At 46.4% G+C, this 18,295-nt stretch overlaps 1 protein-coding gene across 2 annotated transcripts in view; it reads right to left on the reverse strand.

Annotated features, from left to right (window-relative positions):
* The window catches only part of CRISPLD2 (cysteine rich secretory protein LCCL domain containing 2), a 31,758-nt gene extending 15,080 nt beyond the window's left edge, over window positions 1–16,678 (reverse strand). The window contains exons 1-7 of one of the 2 annotated variants that reach the window (XM_065028878.1): window positions 16,613–16,678; window positions 15,781–16,036; window positions 11,402–11,727; window positions 6,013–6,131; window positions 3,922–4,054; window positions 3,121–3,236; window positions 1,193–1,293 (exon numbers count right to left, since the gene is read on the reverse strand). In XM_065028878.1, the coding sequence (XP_064884950.1) occupies window positions 1,193–1,293; window positions 3,121–3,236; window positions 3,922–4,054; window positions 6,013–6,131; window positions 11,402–11,644 (712 nt within the window). In that variant the 5' untranslated portion in view covers window positions 11,645–11,727; window positions 15,781–16,036; window positions 16,613–16,678. Of the gene's footprint in view, window positions 1–1,192; window positions 1,294–3,120; window positions 3,237–3,921; window positions 4,055–6,012; window positions 6,132–11,401; window positions 11,728–15,780; window positions 16,570–16,612 lie in introns of those variants that run through there. The other variant, XM_005504739.3, reaches the window with a different exon arrangement.
* Window positions 16,679–18,295: the final 1,617 nt, after the last annotated feature.

Raw genomic sequence — 18,295 nt, forward strand, 5'->3', positions numbered from 1 at the left:
ACAAATTTGGTGAAGGGCATGTACAAAGGTATTCAGGAAGGTGGCTGAAACCTCTTCCACCAGGGTTTTGTTCTCCAAATCAGCTTCAGCTGCTCCTTCAGTAAAGCCCAGATCCCGCTACAGTCTGATCCTGGCTTTAGCACCCACAACAGGTTTAGCCCTCACTTTACCTGCAGGTTTATCCCTCATTTTACCTCCATCATTGAACAAGCTGCCTGCTGCTGCAGCCAGGCAAAGGGATTTTGGAAAAGGTATCAGCAAAATTCATTCTGCTTGGCCGGTCCTACCTGCAACTCTGTGCCGCTCTCATCCTCGGCAATGAGAGGATGGTAAAGAGAGGAATGGTGTGAGCAAAGGGATGATGGATGGTGGCTCTGAGAGGACTTTCTACCATGGACCATCCCCCCAAACCCAGCTGCACCCAGCGGACTTCGCCCTAGATCCGTAACCCCAGGCTTAAATATGACAACTGCAACATCACAGCAAAATAAGCCTCAGCTTTGGGCAAGTCTCCAGGGAACCTGCCTGTTTCTAAGAGCTCTGTGAAGCAAAACACATGGGAAAAGGGAAATGCCCTCCACGCATGACCCCAGAAAATCCCCCGAGTGCTGGAAGATAGCGCTGCTTCACTGGAGGTTTCAGCGTGAATAATATATTTTAGAGAACTCCACATGTCAGGAAAAACTGTCCACAATGCCCTCCTCTCCCCCAGGAGACACAAATCGCTGTGTTCATTTTACAGCCATGAAAACCAAGGTGGGGAGAGAGGGAAACACTCCGTCTCTGGCCCCCGAAGGAGTGGGGCAGGCAGCCAAGCTCTGCCCACCCACGTCGCCTCCGGTAAGTGCCGGAGAACATTCCCTTCCCAAACAAACCCATGAGGATGGGATCGCTCCTGCCAGCGCTCAAAATCCCACCAGAGCTCCCGGGCCAAACCCACGTAAGTTCACAGCAGCTTCTCCCCATCTGAGCGCTAGCTCTCATTTTCACCAGCCCCTGATTTCAAGCAGTTCAGAGCGTTTCAGTTTCAGCAGCAGCCGCTGATTCACCACGTGCTGTGATGTCAAGATACTAAGGGAGGCTAATTAAACAGTGCGTAAAGCTGCAACTGCTTCTAATTAAATCTTCCAGGCATAAGTTTGCTCCAGTCTTTCCGCCACCCAGGGAGGTTCCCCAAGACCCCCGCACGTACCTCTGTAGCAGAGGTTGTTCTGGCAGCCTCCCCCGTAGCTCGGCGGGCACTCGGAGCAAGGGCGGCCAGTCTTGTATGGAGCTTCTCCGATCCAGTTGCCCCTGCAAGCACAGGAGCAATGTGCACCCATCAGACACCCAAATATCCACGGTAGCAACAGCTCTGAATCCTTCACCCCCAAGCCCACCTGGCACTGAGAGAGTGGGGAAAATGGGTGTTTCTGCTGTGCTGATCTTTGGACAGGGTGAAATGGTGACAAGATGGCCTGTCCCTACTCTGTCCATCCCTGTGCTCCCTGTTGTCCTCCAGCAATAGCTCAGGGGGCTCGGGAGCTGCCTCCCATTTGCCCAAGACTTGTCCTCATCCCTCTTGTTCATCAGAGCCACAAGTCTCCCACCACTTTTTGCAAAACCCCCAGCAAGCTGCATGGGACATGCTGGAGCACAGCTCTTACCTTTAAAAAGCTGCTCCATTTTCTATCTGGAACTATTTCCAAACAGAAAAACACTAGAAAATACATGGACCCTCAATGTCAGATCATCTAGGAACCAGAGCAGCACTTGGCACTCTCTCGTCACCCAACTTGGCCATCCTCAAGTCCCCAGTTTTGCCTCTGAGGGTGCAGAAACACCATCCTGGCCTAGAGCAACTAAGCAAAGACTAAACAACCAGCCTAGGAAAGCCTTGTAAGAAAAATGGTCTTCCTCATTTCACCTCCAAGGTACCATTTTTAGGGTTTTATTTAAACAAATCACATGCAATATCATTTTTACATTAAACTCCAATGTAAATACTGTGATCTTATGTAAACAGAAGTAAACCAATGGATTATTGCGTTTTCCTGAATAAAGTACCCACAAACAAAAGCACTTTTTGGCACTCAGTACTGCAAATTTTAGGGGCTGAGAAGGCTGAGGGAGCCAGAGTTCAGCCCATGGCTATGAACCCTTTGGTTATTGCTCTTTCAGCTGTTTCCACCTATAAGGCTAGATGAGGACAATGTGCGCTGATGCCAGAGAGAAAAAGATTCAGCAGAAACTGCAGAAATAGAGTGTTTTTCCATCCAGCAGCCCTGGACGGATGATGTGCAAATAGTTCAACCTGCTGCGGGAGCTCCATGGGTGACGGTGCGATCCCGTACAAGGAGCAGGTTATTAAATCCCATCAAACCACAAGCTTAATGTGCTCAGCAGCTGATTTTGGGAGGGGGGCTTAGACAACCCACCCATGGGGCTCTGCCTGGATCATGCTGTGAACTGCCAGCTCTGTGCCCACACAACTTTTTTTCTCTGCCTTTTTCTGCCCAGTCATCTCCAGCTCTATAAGCCATGCCATTTGTACATAATGATTCCCCTGTTTCATTTTGTTGCTAAGATTTAAATCACCAAGGACTTGGAGTGAGTATTTTTCTCCTATTAACCAATTAAGTAGAAAATATTAATTGCCATTGCCAAGGAGGACACTGCCCCTGGATATAGTAGTCAAGAAATATGATTTTCATTTTGAAATTTAGTCAAACCATCAAGTTAACTGCATCAGTCAAGAATTAGCTATTTCACTTCTCTTTTTTTTTTAAAGCCACGGGGAGCTCATCAGGTCTGGGATTTACAGAGGCTGCTGCCGGAACGGCTTTAATCACCACCCCAGCCCCTCCCAGCCTCTGAGCTTGGCAGCTCCATCCTGGCCATCTCCTGCTCCTCCTTCCCATGGCAGGAACATCAAAGCTCCAGCCTGGCCCCGGCCTCTCATTCACTTTTCCAGGCAACGTTCAAAAGTCTTGAACCAGCTCTCTGCTACCGTCTAAAGAGCAAATTTAAAGCCACAACCACCGGTCTAGACTGCCTGAAATCTCTTCCCCAGATCCTGGGCTAGTTAAGCAAGCTGCCAGTTTTAGGAAAGCTGGAGAGAGCCCAGCTCATCGGCCTTACTTGGGCGAGTAGTTGCAGACCAGGTAGACGGCATTCTCCCAGATTTCTCCCCAGACGTTCATCTGCTTGCAGACGTTCACGGCACAGCCGATCTTGTTTGTCGTGGCCCAGACTATCTGCAAGTGCAACGCAGTTACTGAAAATAAGCAAATTGACCCATTGTGGACACACATTGCAGTGATAACTGGGACATGTATGAGGATGTGGCAAACAGGATCACAGAAGTGTTTGTCCTTCTGTACTTGATGCTGCTGAGGCTGCATCCCAAACCCTGGAGTCAGTTCTAGGCCCTTCACAACAGTAAAGATCTTGAGGTGCTGGAGCAAGTTGAGAGAAGGGAACAGAGCTGGGGAAGGGGCTGGAGCACAAGTGTGATGGGGGCGGCTGAGGGACCTGGGGGGTTCAGCTGAAGAACAGGAGCTGAGGGGAGACCTTCTGATCTCTGAACTGCCTGAAAGGAGGTTGAAGCATGCAGGGTGTTGGTCTCTTCTCCCAAGTAATAAGCAATAGGATGAGATGAAACAGCCTCAAGTTGCACCAGTGGAGGTTTAGATTGGATATTGGGAATGATTTCTTCCCGGAAAGGGCTGTCGGGCATTGGAACAGGCTGCTCAGGGCAGTGGTGGAGTCACCAATACTGGAGGGGTTGAACAGATGCAGAGATGAGGTTCTCAGGGACATGGGTCAGTGCCAGGGTTGGGTTATGGTTGGACACTATGACCTTCATGGTGCCTTCCAACCAAAATGATTCTATAATTCTATGCAGAGAGTAGAGATGCGCAATCACTTCAACTGCTTTACCTGGGTGTAATGTGTGCACATGGAGCCGGTGCATTTCTCTGGACACCATGGGTTGCACTCATGAGGATACGGGTACGTGTAATCTTTGACTTCATCATACCAAGATTGGACGTGGAAAGCTGGAGATCGATACCTGAAGGAGCAAAGACAGTTTAAATCACAAAGTTCTGGTAAAAGTTTTCAAATAACACCTGCAGTTCAGATTTTTCAATAAAAGTTTTGTTAATTTTTATTAAAAAGTTGCTCAAGGTAAGTACCATTGATTGAAAAACTGTTGCTTAAAGAACCCAGTAATGTGGTCTAATGATCAGGAAAAAAATTTCATTGAAAATGTTAGAGATTACTTTTTTCCCCTAAGATTCACAGCCCAGTCTGACTTTCCGTATTATTTATAAGCTGGACACACTCTTCAAGTGCCGCTGACCTGAAATGTCCTCCTGACTTTTCCACACAACTACAAAAAAACCCTTCTCGTTTGGCAGAAAGTTGTATTTTGAAAGTAAACAGAAGTTCAGGTTTGCCAAACATGTTAAACCAAGAGGCACCATCTACCTATTTTACCACCAGGCAATTTGCTAAATCTGGAAGTGCACTAGCAGTTAAAACTGTAAAACCTTTGAAAGCCAGCGGGCTTTTTCACACTCACATCACACCTAGAGTTACACTACACACGTATCCCACCTTTTATTGCAGCAGTTTTCCCAAGCCCCTGCACACGCTGCACGTGTTTTGTGCAAACTACACACCAGATATTACAGTTTGTGGCAGCACTGATGCTACTTGTGCTGTTTGGGGAAAAACGAATGGTGTTAAAATTACCTGTAGAAACATATGCATTTTGCAGGCTACATATACAGTGACCGAACAGAGCAATCTGCAAATTCTGGATCAAAGCAGAGAAGTGTTTCAAACCCAATGCTTTTTATTCCTTTCAACAGCTCACTTGAAGCAAGAGGCCAGAAATACTAATGATGTCATTACCAACTGGGGTTTGCTCTTTCAGCGAACTCTTCATTAAAAATCATTCATTAGAAGCATTTTAAAAACATTCATCTCATGATGTCATTAAGTGAATACTTTCCGAATCCTATTTTACAGGAGAGGAAATTGAGGCAATCAAGTTATGGCCCGTTCCTGAAAAAACTGCGATAAATCAGATTTCTTTTTCCTCTCAGTGACTACAAAGGGAGCAAGATTGGATCTACCTCCATTAGTAACCTATGGCCACTTAAACACTTGTAGGAGAGCCAAGAACAGCCTGATATTTTTTACTTTTGTTTCCAATGGATTAACCACTCTACTTTCCCATCATTATTTTATTCTGCCAACAAAAACAGGCCCGATTTTTATATCGGGCCATTTTCACACCAGCAAATTTCCATTGCTTTCAACCAAGTTCTACCAGATTCACAACAAAGCATAGATGCATTTCCACCCATTAGGGCTCCTGAGCACATACAAAATGTTTGCTATACAAAACAGACTTAACCTAGAAGGGGCTTAGTGACAGGGGCTTAACAATAAACAAATTTAACCATGAGATGAAGAGGCAAATCCCTTTGGAAGCCTTAACATCAGCTTTCCTAGCTGGGTTAATAGCTCTGGGTTAAAAACCTACCCCAGAAAGCTGAACAAAAGAATCTGCAAAGTGGTTTCAGTTCGGAGAAATTAGGAGCTGGATAAATATTTATGGGAAATACAGCAAGAGATAATTAATTCTGAACTAGCAGCTGAGTCCAAACATTGTTACAGAGAAATTTCAGCTTTCAGCCGGTTCTCAGCGTGGCGCCAGAAGCCCCCCCAAAACAGAAGATTCAGGAACAAGCATTATGGCTTCTATAGCTGTTCTCCTTAGGGGGTATGAGTGACCGTAAGCACATGACAGATAAACAGAGTAACCCAAATCCATGTTGGTTTGCTGAGAACAAGCAGCTGAAGGTGGTTGCAGATGTCATCCCTGTTGCACTGAAGCAACAGCAATTAAAGATCCTCAGTTTTTCCCCCATGTCCCCAGTGCTCTACTAAGCATCAAGAAGACCGGCTCCAAAGAAGGACCCACAAATTCCTCTTTGCCATGAGCTCAACTCTTACCTGCCCCAATGAACTGCCAAGTTCTGTCCAATTGACCTGATGAGGGCACTCGGCCCATGGTCCCAGATACACTGCTGAGCCCAAGCGTGGGCTGATCTTTCCAGCTCATCATCCCAGGTCTTCAAGGCATTGGGAGAGAAAAGAACAGGTCAGTTCATTATCTCAAGCTTATTAGATCGAGAGACTCAATCAACAGCAGTTAGTGAAGAAAGACTAAACTACAGCTCAACCCCTGGTGTCTGATCTGTCCTTGTGAAGCCAACACATTGTAATGATGTGCCCTGACCTAAAAACAAGTTGTTCTAGATGTCCCCTGCCATGGAAACACAGGGCACTAAACGGTCTATTATTTTTCCTGCTGGATGCCATGCTTCTTAGGACATGCTTTGCATAGGTCAGCAGAAAACACACCTGGTGAGACCCCAAGAACCCACCTAGACTATCCACCCTAAAACACAAGATACTCTTGCAGGTGTTTTTCTAAGTTGTTAGAACAAAACAAAACAACAACAACAACAAAATCAATTGTGGAGATCTCAGCACTTCCCCACCCATTTCTGAGATCTGCAAGACTTCTAACATGCTGTCAGTGCTCTGATGTAGTTGCAGCGTGATTTTCCTTTCATTGTCCTCAATATCAGGACATTTCCCAGTTTTCTCATCAAATGGGACTCCAACAGTGGATGTGCTCCTGTCCTTCACTATCAACATCGTTGGAGATTTTTGGCCCAATCTCTTGAGCAAGGGACATGGGTCTGATGCTCCCAGTCCCATCTCTCCTTCCAGAATAACTGCTGGGTCCACCAAAGGATCCAGTCAAATTCGACAGAGCTGGTGAAGTCTCAGAACTGTCAAGCTAATATCACTCTCAATGAAACAGGCATCAGGTTAGGTGACAAATCACATTTATGTTCCCACTGAGGGAAGGACTTTGGTGTGAGATCAGTTCTCATTGAATATCACCCAGCTGTAAGCCAAACAAGAGCTCAAACATGATACAAAGGCAAATAGAAAAGCTGGCTTCATTGGCTCTGCTGCCCAGGAGTATATTTGTTTTTAAGGCCAGACTTGCTGGACCCAGGAGACAGTGCCCTGAATTCATTGTGTAATTACTGACAGCTGGTCTATTCAGATCAGCCCTTAGAGGATAATTCGTTGGGATTAAAATATTACCGCACATTCCTACAAATAAAACCAAAGGGAAGAGAGGTCTTGTAGTGTGTCTACAGTCCGTTCACATGCCAGCGTGAGATTATGTCCTCTTTGGACGTTTACCATCACAACCAGCTGGTCTTTCCAAGTCCTGTCTTCTCCAGAAGAAAAGCAACTCCTCATCTCAAACATCTCAAAGGACCCATCAGACCCCAATTGTAGGACTGGAGGGCATTTAGGCTCTCAAACACATTTCAAACCCATCAAGTGCTCATTCTGAGTAAGTATCTGAACACAGTCTCGGGCAGTTATAACTGGGATAGGGAGGAACTGCATGTCCCTCACGAAGATGACAGGAAAACATGGTGTCTCCTCGACCTTGATGTGTCTACACAATCTTCCTCAGGCAAATACGAGCTCATCTAACCGAACTAACAACCTGGACCCCCAAGAACACCTTATCATTAAGCATGGTCAGCAACCCAAATTCCAAGAACACCTCAGAGCTGCTCTGAGCTCATCAGCTTGGCCAAGCAAACTCAGGTCAATCTGCAAAACCCTGTGCAGACACAACTCTGACAGAGGGAATAAAAACCCTTTTCCGCCTCAGCCCTCCAGCTCCTTGAAGGTGTATGGGATCTGACCCACCACACACACATTTCCAAACCTCTCTTCAAGCAGACTGTTGCAATTGTGCCTAGACACACAGCTTTTTGTGGTCTCCCACTTTCTGCACCAGGCAATGACCAGCCACAATCCACCTTCCAATCCAACACAGAAGCCACAGAAACTCTCCCCAGACATTATGCGCTGCAAGCACTTCAGGCTTTCTAGTAGAGCATTATTCCCTGCAGCCTCAAAGGTGGAGACACTCCAAATCTCCTAATTTAATGCAGAGACGTTATAAACACTAGGCCATTAAATGGAAATGGATGCGAACATATGTATTACATCTTCCTTTGATGCCTACGGATAAAACAAATGAACTCGGACAAAAGATACTCAACGGGCAATTGGGAATGAGCTATGTCTTTGCATGGCTTTGTGCTTGATGAGTAGAGAAGCTCATTTCTGCAGGCGTCAGATTACAAAGCCTTCCTATTTAAATTAGAGCAGTTATTTGCCTCTTGCTTCTCAGACGTGAATGCGGTCAGGAGACTGGAATTATTTCAGAGCAATAAACATATTAAAAAAAAAATAGATTTCAGACTTTCCCAGCTACACTTGTAAGAATTCTTTCTGCCAATATTCAAAGCAGTATCTCAGAAGAGTCCTGAAGCTAAAGGAGCCATGTACGCCTGTGCTCAGCCCCCTTCCCAAGCAGAGACTGAGAAGCCTTCGGGTATGTGCAATTCCCAGTGATTCAGCACACAGACTCTCTTTTCTTACTCCTTCAAATTTTTAATGGCCTTTCAAAGTACAGTATTCACTGTACACATTAAATACATGCATGGCATGCACACACGATTCTACAATTTGTAGGTTTAGATTTAAGAATAACATACTCCATAAAGAGTCAATTTCCTCAGCCTAACTAGTTTGTAAAGCCGATCCTAGATACCTGAGCTGTAGCAACCAGGTTACTCTCTCATTTTTCTCCCCATCTTAGACTTCTTACAACAATGGCAATTTACTTTTAAAAGTGGCAGGAGAGTCCAAGACTGACATGTAGTGGCAGAAGCTCAGATACACTTTGCTAATCCACACAGAAATACTATTCTGTCCTGACAAGGACAGTCAACACCCCACAGTTGAGCGGAAAGATGGATACCTTGCACATGAAGACAAGCTATTAACAAATTATTTTCCTTCCAGCAATCTGTACTGAGAACAATTTTGTTTTATCCAGCTATCTTTGAAGCTGCACATCAGAAAAGTTTTCTACCTTTCATCGCTGCTGAAACCATCTGACCAAGCCATCTTAAAAGGTCGAGATGTCTTAGGAACTATTATGTCCTTTTTACTCTGGGTTTTGGTCTTGGCACCCATCCATGGCTGTGACTGCTGTTATAAAGCCCAAACACACAGTGCAAGTGTTGATCATAAAGCTGTTATACGGTTAAGACAATTCCATATTCGACCAGCTTCATTGGGAAGATGTACACAACTCACTCATTTTTCGTTAACACTGAATATCTGTGCTAGCTTTCAATTAATTATACAAACCCAGCACCAAAACTGTTTCCTTCTTCATTTCTTCTACTCCACTTTACTTTTATCCCATATGTATATAATTCTTTTGATCTCCAGATAAGTCATGGGATTCCCTGTGTTATTGCTTTCTTATTAACGGCCTCCACCAACTAAAGTCCTCCTGTGGGAGACTGATGTGTCCCTTTCCTGGAATATATTAGCGTCCCTTGCTACTTTGCATCAGGTGAATATGTCAGATATGAAGCTGGGAGAAAGGACTTTGAAGAGGCAGCATCTGGAGGTTGATGGGCAAGAACAAGTTCTACCTACTTATCTGCAAATTAGCACCACACGCCTGTGACGCTTCACACCGGCACCAAAGGAAGACAGGAAAGTTTATCTACAGTACTAAAGACAGACCATACTCTTAAACAAGTCCAAATGAGAAGTGTCCTATGCAGGACAAAGGATTAAAGCAAAATTCACATTCAGAATATACACAGCATTTCCAAGTAATGTTGGGTAAACACGAAGACATGAAAGACTGATTATAGCCTTTCCAAGTAGCACCATCTTATGCTCAAGCTTCTTTCTTCACAGCATATAAGGCCCTTTCATTTACCCTCAATCACCCATAAAAACCACTAAAAAAGCACACTGAGCAAAGGCAAACACAGAAGTGTAACCGCGCTGCAAGCAACACCAGCAGCCGGCCAGCGGACGGTCCGCAACGGCAACCCTCTCAGATCCTCCACGCCAACCAAAACACATTTGGCTTTCTCAGGCTTTGTGTTTACTTTCTGGATATTCATCAAGTCACCTCCACTCCAGCAGTACCTTGCCTGCAGGATGACGTGAGAGCCCACTGAGAACCGAAATACAAAGCACTGGTTCTTAGAAAGACGCGCGGTTTCCAACAAAAGGGGGATGAAAGAGCAATGGTTGACGCTCTTGGGGACCAACTGACGGACAACTGTCCTTCCTTCCTGTCCTCTGCCCTCCCTTCACTTTTCCCTTTCCCTACAGTCTCAAAAGTCAGGATTTTCCATTTGCAAGACTCATTTCAGCACAGCTGGCAAACAATTTTATATTGCATTTAGTGTACTTTTCTTTCACCCTTTTAAACACAGTCTCAACAAATCATTAGTCATTTAATCTGTCAGCAGGAGCACAAAGTTGAAGTGAGGCTAGTTTTGGTCATGCCTATATTTGCACGCTGGGAAAAGGCAGACAAAAAAGATTATTTGCCTACATCATTTTCTGGCCCCGCAATATTTTGATGACACGTCAAAAATAGCTCAAAGTAGGGTCTCTGGCGTCAGGTAAAAAAAAAAAAAACCCTATTCATCTGAATTGTTGACGGTAAAGGTCTATTTCATAGTTATACTTTGCAGTTCTCCCTCTGAAGTGGGAGAATACATTGACCAAACTTTTATTTTGGTTTCTTGAACTATGGAAAGCCAATCACACCAACCCATCCGCCCATGAACTCCCAAGTCTTCCCAGCTATTTCCAGTGATTGAAATTCTTTGCAGATGGAGCCACATTCCTCAAGCCCTGTTTCTCTAAGGTCCTGAATGGATCTCCAGCAGCATCACGGATGTTCAGCTCAGACTGGTAGTCTCTGGTGACCAGTGTATGACAAAAGGGCAGGTGCTGCTCTCAGCATTGGGTGGCAGCTGGTGGCAACCCACAGACCATCAGAGCAGAGCATAGTGTCCCAAAACACCAGTCACAACAGTCTGAAAGCTTTCACAGGGAAAATACAGGTTAAACACTAGGGAAAATTTGATGCTTTTATGACATTAAGGTAATGGAAGAACCTGCTGAGGCAGGCTGTGGAATTGCCATCACTGGAGATGGTTTATGAATAATGGAACCAGTCCTGAAACTACGCAGTGGATGGACTCGATGACCCATTAGTGGCCCTTTCCAACCAAAACAGTCCAATGATCTAAAGTGTCGTTCACACTGGAATGAAATTGCTCCAGGAAACCTCTTGAGAAAAACTTACTTAAGAGGAAATTTGCTACATCGTAAGGAAAATTAAAATAAAGTTTGAAAAAAAGTAATATTAAAGTTAGCTATCAGGAGCTAGACTCACCATGTATTCCATATTAGATGCTGCTGGGTACACCTGACCTCTCAGTTTATTGTGGAGCATCAGTATCTCCTGTCTGTCTGAGAATAAAATGGCTCTTTTGGATCTGGAATGAGCTTCCCCTTCCTGATATTTACTCAGAATCCTCTCCAGGTGACTTGAGTTGGACAAGACGAAGCATTCGGCTGCCTGTGCCAGGAACAGTACACATCCCAGAGGAAGGATCCAAGGCAGGGCAGGGTTCATGCCGCCTCCTCTACAGCCAGCACAAGTGGAGATGAAGACAATGATCCGTTTCCTTGCAGGGACTCCTGTGGCTCAGCGCAGGTCTGGATTTGGGGGAGAAACAGGCAATCAGAGCAGTGCCAGAGAAGCTCTCAGTGCATATAACCCCCACTGAGGAAGCCACACAACCCAGATTTTTGCTTGCAAAAGAGTGAATCCTACAATCTAAGCAATTATCATTCACCTCAATGATCTGAACGACACCATAAGTGATGGGAGTTCAGTTTATCACACCAGGCAATGCAACTGATGTTGTGTTGGAAGCAAGCATCACCCCGGCAAGGTGGCAGATGTCCTCTCCACCAAAGATGCCAGAGATGCAGGTGTCACCCGGCAACTCTGAGTAATCCCAGCTCCACCCCATCACAGGCAGGAAGGGGAAACATTTGAAGGTATTCGCCCAAAAAGCAGCTGTTAAAGTGGAGACAGGCTAAAAGGAAAGTAAAATTCCCAGCAAGCTGGATGGCAAAGGTCAGACAGCAGCAAGAGCTATTTTGGAGGCCCCACTCTGCCAATAGACTCCAGCAGAGCAGCTGCCAGACTCCGTGAAAGCAGCTGTTTATGTGAAATGTCACCATAACGTCGAACGACCAAAATCCCCGCTGGCGAGTGACGCATCGGGGTGTTCTCGCTGACGCATCACAGCTTTACGGCGAGCGGGAACGTGGCCAGCGATATGAATTATGGCAGATGAGCCGGAGCACCCATCCTTCCCCCGCCAGAAGATTAGGTGTTCCCATGCACGCTCGGTAGCTGTCAGCACCAACAGCTCACAGAGACAGTCTCAATTTGGTCATTGCTGGGTTTGAACAGCTTCATTTAATCCCTGTCCCCTCCCTTGCTCCACGCTACTCCTGCTCCACCTGCTATTTCCAAACTCTTCCTCTCCTGCCTGCCCTGACTTTTCCATCTAACAAGCCTTGCGCGTCTTGGCTGGTTTTATTTAGATCATGAGCTATTCAGGGAAGGAAATCTGTGCTGCTGCACAGCTCTGCAGCACCGATTGCTCTTCAGGTGGGATCTAAGAGCCACTAGAGCAGAATCAATCCATCGGGACCATAAGCATCTGTACAGGCAGTGCAAGCACAGCATCTCGCCCCTTTGGGCTAAATTTTGGAAGAAACCTTCCACAACCCCCTCTTCAACACTAGGTGAGGATCAGTTTTTGACAGTACTGTTAAAAGACACGTGGAAAGCATCCCTGTACAGCGTGGGGAAAGAAACCCCAAGATTAGCAGGAATTATTCGAGAAGTTTCAGCCCAGTGACATGGGACTTGGACACACTGAGACCGAACAAGTTGGAAACCATCCAAGGCAGGGAAGCGCCTTCCAGCTCCCAGCTGGAAAAGCTGTGCTCGAGCACAAAGTCCCAAATCTTGGTTACCCAGACCCAGGACAACAGCATCTGCAGAAGCCAGAGGCAAGCACAAAGGTGCTTTGCACAGGGGGGACCCCAAAACTACTCCAAGGCTATTGAGAACCCCTGAAAGCCTCTTGGTTGGCTATACAAAACAGAGAAATTCCTTTTTCTGAGGCTTCTCCCTTGTACTGTATTAAGGCAGATGAAAACCAGCTGCCCTCTATCTCTCTCCAGGCAGAGCATTAAGCCTCAGCAGAACAATGCAGGAATGTAATTTGCTCAGTTTAGGTAACGGCTTCTCATTATTTCCTGCTCTGCAGAGCAAGTCGAACACACACTCCTTGTCCCCAGCTCCAGGCACACCTGAAAGACAGGACAGGACGTTCGGTGGCGTCGGGACAAATATCACATTAACCTCATCCTCTTCCCAGCCCTGTTTGTTGGCATCTGCTTTCCCCCCGAGCAGGAGCCCAACTTTCTAACCCAGCTCCAGAGGGGCAGTGGAGGCAAAACGAGCTGTTGCTTTTGTAGGCTGTCTGACCCAAATTCAGGGAACAATTCCTACTTTGAGGCACTTCCCTGAGAATTTAAAAATAGATGCTCTGCCCACAGCCGTTCACAATGTGGCCATTTAGCCCCAGCAGTTGGGACGGCAGCCTGCCCTGTAGGTAGAGCGGGCAGGAACACACAGCGAATATACACTGCCGTTGTACCCCCTCATTTGGCCAGGTGCCCTTTGCTAAATAGGAGCCCGTATCCACCACCCATTTAAGGCAAACACTGAATTTACAGAGCAGGCAGCTTGAAAAACCCCCAAATCAGCTGTAACATCTGAAAGCCCCGAGGATTCCTGCCCCCAGTCACGGCTCCGCAACGAAGCCAACGCGGCTGGCTTCGTGATCCAGCCAAAACCTTGCAACAGATGGTGCATTATTCCTCAGGATGTTCTTCCCTATACCTTGTTTACGAGCAAGGGGATACTCGGGCTTCTTTAAAATTAGGTCACTTTGGCACTATCTTCTTTTTCACTTGGGGTGTGCAGGTCCCTTTCTCTGCTTTGGCTTGAGGTGGGGAGCCCCGAGCATCCATAGGATGGATGAAGTGATCAGAGAGGGAGCCAAGAGCTCCCTGGCCAGATTAATTGAAAGCAGCAGATAGATGCTCACGTTTCAGCAAGCTCTCATTGATTTCAGATATCCATCCATTTACCTCTCTTTATATCTTTGTGACCAGGTGCGATGAAACACACAGACACGTGTTAAAAGAGCAGCGGGGCCAAGCGCCCTGCAGAGCTGGGGCAATCCATTGGGGCTGCATCAGAAGCTCCCCATCAGGGAAAATTGAAATCATATTGCCTTGGAGCTGGGATTTGACATTATTTAGAGAAAATTATCAGCTGACAGTCAGCTGAGGAAGCCTCTGCTGTTTGTTTTCAAGGGTTCAAGAGGAGTGTGAGCACAGCCTCCCTTGAAACGCATTGGGCCCTTGATACTGGTGCCAGGTAAACATCTGGGAGCGATCAGAAATGAGTGAGTCAGCAAAAAATGACTGTAAAGCCTGTCCAAACCGGGGACAAAGGAGAGGCCTTCTTCTGGGGTCTGAGGAAGTCAAAAAGCAGCGCCGGACTATGAAAAAGTGTATTTTTAGAAAGCTATTTCCCCAGCTAATGGATGGTGTCTGCATTTCACAGAAAGCAGAAGAGCTGGCGTTTGGAGCCTGGCACGCAGCGCCTGCTAAAGCCACATGCAGACTGACTTCTGGTCTTCATTATGTTTCTGCTTCACCTTAGTCTTTACAGCTTTTGATCTTCGACTGCCTCCCTAGTGAAGCAGATGAGTAGGTGTCTACCTTGCCTTGGTTGGCATTTGCAGCTAAAATATCCCGAGAGCTGCGGGGTTATACATGGAACAAGCTGACAAGGCAGGGAAATGCAAGAGTTAGCTCAGGATGCCAGCAAAGCATCTAAGCCAGCAAAGCTGAGGGGAGTTAAGCCTAGGATCAGCTTTTAACCAGAGTTAGCCTGGGATCAGCTAACCTGTGCAAAGAAATCCAGGGGTTAAGCCACAACACACTTGATGCATTAAAGCCCAGGCCATCTATTTAACTGAGATGCGCATTCCCAACTTTGAAGAATTGTGTTGGCTTCAAAAGAAAAGCGTGATGACAAGTTCCCTGACGCAGGACATAACGCTGTCTGCACAGAACACTCTATGCATTCAGCATCCTCCAGGCCATGGGCCAAAACATCTGGATCTCCCATTACAATCCACTCCCACAGAAGCGAAGTGGGTGAGTTTCTACGTAAAACCACATGGAAAACCCACTGGTAACACACACAACGTGTGGCGACACTGTGAAATTCCTTTGAGACAGGACTTTAGAGCAGAATTGCACAAAGACAGGCTTCTTGGAGCAGGCCAGTGGTGCCCATGGGCAGTCAGCTCTTAGAGACTGTCACAGCATCCCTTAGATATTTTCTATTTGTGTAGAAATCCACTCCTGTCCTTGCAAACTCCTCCCATTCATTCAAGATTAATGTTTATTAATCTTGCATTAACCTCTGCAAAGCATACATAAGGGCAGCTCAGACAGCATTGTGCTATTTTATACCACGCAGGCAACTTTTGAGACAAGTTACTAAAACTGTGCCTACTTAAATAAAGGCATTTCTTGCACAGACACACATGCACACCCCCAAACCACATTGCAAAAGCAGGGACCAAAGCTTACACTTACCTCGCCGAATCCTTCCAGCTCCCCAGGAAATCGTAGCTCCTCCAAGCCACCTTGTGGAAAATTAATTATATATCTGAAATATTTAAACTAGGAGGAAGGGGGTAAAAAAAAATAAAAGGATGAAATAAGTCTTAGGAGGAATGTGAGGTCTCAGCTCAGCAGCTCGTACCAACTGCAGTCTCACAGAGCTCCCCAGTGGTATTTATGCTCTCCAGGCAAAAAGGACAACCCTGGATCGTCCTGTTTGGCAACGGGCCTGTAGGAATAACGAAAAGAAGAGTAAAAAAAAAAAAAGGAAAAAAGAAAAAAAAAAAAAGGAGGCAGGAGCAATGAGCGGGGGATGTCGATGGGGATGTCAGCAGTTTGCAGACGGTCATTGGGGCTCAGCAAATTCGGGCCATCCTCCCCAGGGCTGTAACACAACACCCGGGAGGGGGGAGGAGGAGGAGGAGGAAAAGTGCAGCCGGATGATCTATAAAAGGGTTTTTTTTCTCTCTCCCCTGCAGCAGCGGGAGGGAAAGCGCAGAGCGGCGGGAACGGGGACGGGGCTCCGCGCACACACCGCGAACTCAAGGAAAGGGCTTTGAGCCGCTTGTCTCCATTTCCCGCTCCCCACGGGAACATCCCCTAGCTCCAGGGCTGAGCCAGCTCCCTGCTGCCAGCATCCCCCCTTGTTAGCAAAACTGGGCGTTTGCTGGGAAATAGGAGATTTATCTCTCCGGGGTTTGTTCCCAAAGCTCGCCCAGCGCTGACACCCGCCGTTCGGCCCCGCTGCTCCGGCACTGTTACAAAGAAGACGGAAAACAAAAAGTTAGCGAGATGTCAGGCTCACCCCTCCTGCCGATGCCCAAACAGCTTGCACATCAAACTCCGTGCCTGCCGCCACATGGTTTTATTCACTGTGAAAGGAAACGATTGAGCAAATGATGAGTTGAAAGTTCCTCTTTTTTTTCCTTTTTCTTTGCGTAAACAAACAGGAAAAAATAACATGACAAATCACAGTATCATGAGTAACAATGTGAGATATTAACAGCACCTCTGCAGCAGCCACCTGTGGGACCAGGTCCTGCCATTGCCACCCACGGGAGTTGGTGTCCCCATAGGCAGCACTGTTGGGCTGGCACATCTGCTGGCACGTTGGGGTGACCCAACCCAGGGTATACCCCTGGGGATGGGACACCAGCACTGGAGCACCCATCTCCCGTATCAGCCATATCCAAACCACAATTTTTCCAAATCCACCATTTGTCTAAAGGTTTTGTGGAAAAATAGTCATTCCGTTCTTCTAAGCACTCAATGTTTATATCTTTGAGCAAAACACCAACCAATTTTATTTACTGTCTACAAGAAGGAAGCTGACAAGACATTCAGCCCCTGAGAGGTTCATTTAAACCCAGCAGTGCTCAAAAAGCAGAATGACATTTATCAAACTTGTTCAACAGCGCGTGAGCAAAGCAGCAAATATTGGCAGCTGAGAGAGCGACTCCACCGAGCAAACAACCCCTCTGAAGTCAGCTCCAGAACCTATCTGCTGATTTTATCTCTTACATGATTTTCCCAAGAATTTTTTGAGAAGTAGCAGATTCCCATCACTTAGGGTTTATCTTCAGCACCGTTTCTAGTCTGTCTTCTAAACGAAGTTTTAGCTGGGAGCTAAGACCTCACCAGTCAGTCCCAGTCCCACAGTCTTGGTACAGCCACAACAACCTTCCTGGCTGCTCTTCATCTTGCTGGCCACATTCTCCCAGCTGTATTTACAAAGAGTTTCTATTTACTTCAAAACAAACTGTGTAAGTAAACTGACAACACACAGTCCATCATTTGGACCTGGCACTTCTACCCTGCTAGGAGGGATTCAGGGCAGTTTGGGCAGCTCGCTCCCAAAACGGCTCAGGTGCTGTCACCAGCAAACCAGGACCACACAGAACTGGGCTGACGGGAGGTGCTGCACTGCTTTACTTTAATAAAATCACTGTATCCTCCTTTTTTTTCTTTTTTTCCTTCTTCCTCCTCTGGATCAATGAGTTTGCTGTATTTGCAGAGGGCTTATTTCATCAGCTAAAAGATGCTGGAGCCCCCAGTTTCCTAATTTCCCCAAATAACAAGTGGAGAACCATGGTGCCCCCACACAGGCAGCCACCCCGAAACCACACACCCCCCCAGCCCTAACTCATGGGCCTCAGAAGCTGCTATTCACTCCAGTTACCAGAAAGTTGAATTAACTAGTTTTTAATCTTTCGTACTGACATACAAATGATTTCCAGATCTCAGAGAAATCCAGTGTTTTGTAATCTCTCCACAAATGTTCCTATGGGAAATTATTCCCTGCAGGATGGCCAGGGCTGTCTGACTTCTCCATTGATCCTGCTGCTTTACAAAGATTAGATTTCTTAAATGCATTGTTTGATAGGCACCAGTTTGGTTTCACTGTACAAGTCATACATGGTTGGTCTTGGGGATGAGCACAGCCTGGAATGAGACTTTTTATGCACCTCATTTTGTCTCAAGTCAGCAG

The sequence above is a fragment of the Columba livia genome, chromosome 13 (assembly GCF_036013475.1).
Source record: "Columba livia isolate bColLiv1 breed racing homer chromosome 13, bColLiv1.pat.W.v2, whole genome shotgun sequence".
NCBI lineage: Eukaryota > Metazoa > Chordata > Aves > Columbiformes > Columbidae > Columba > Columba livia.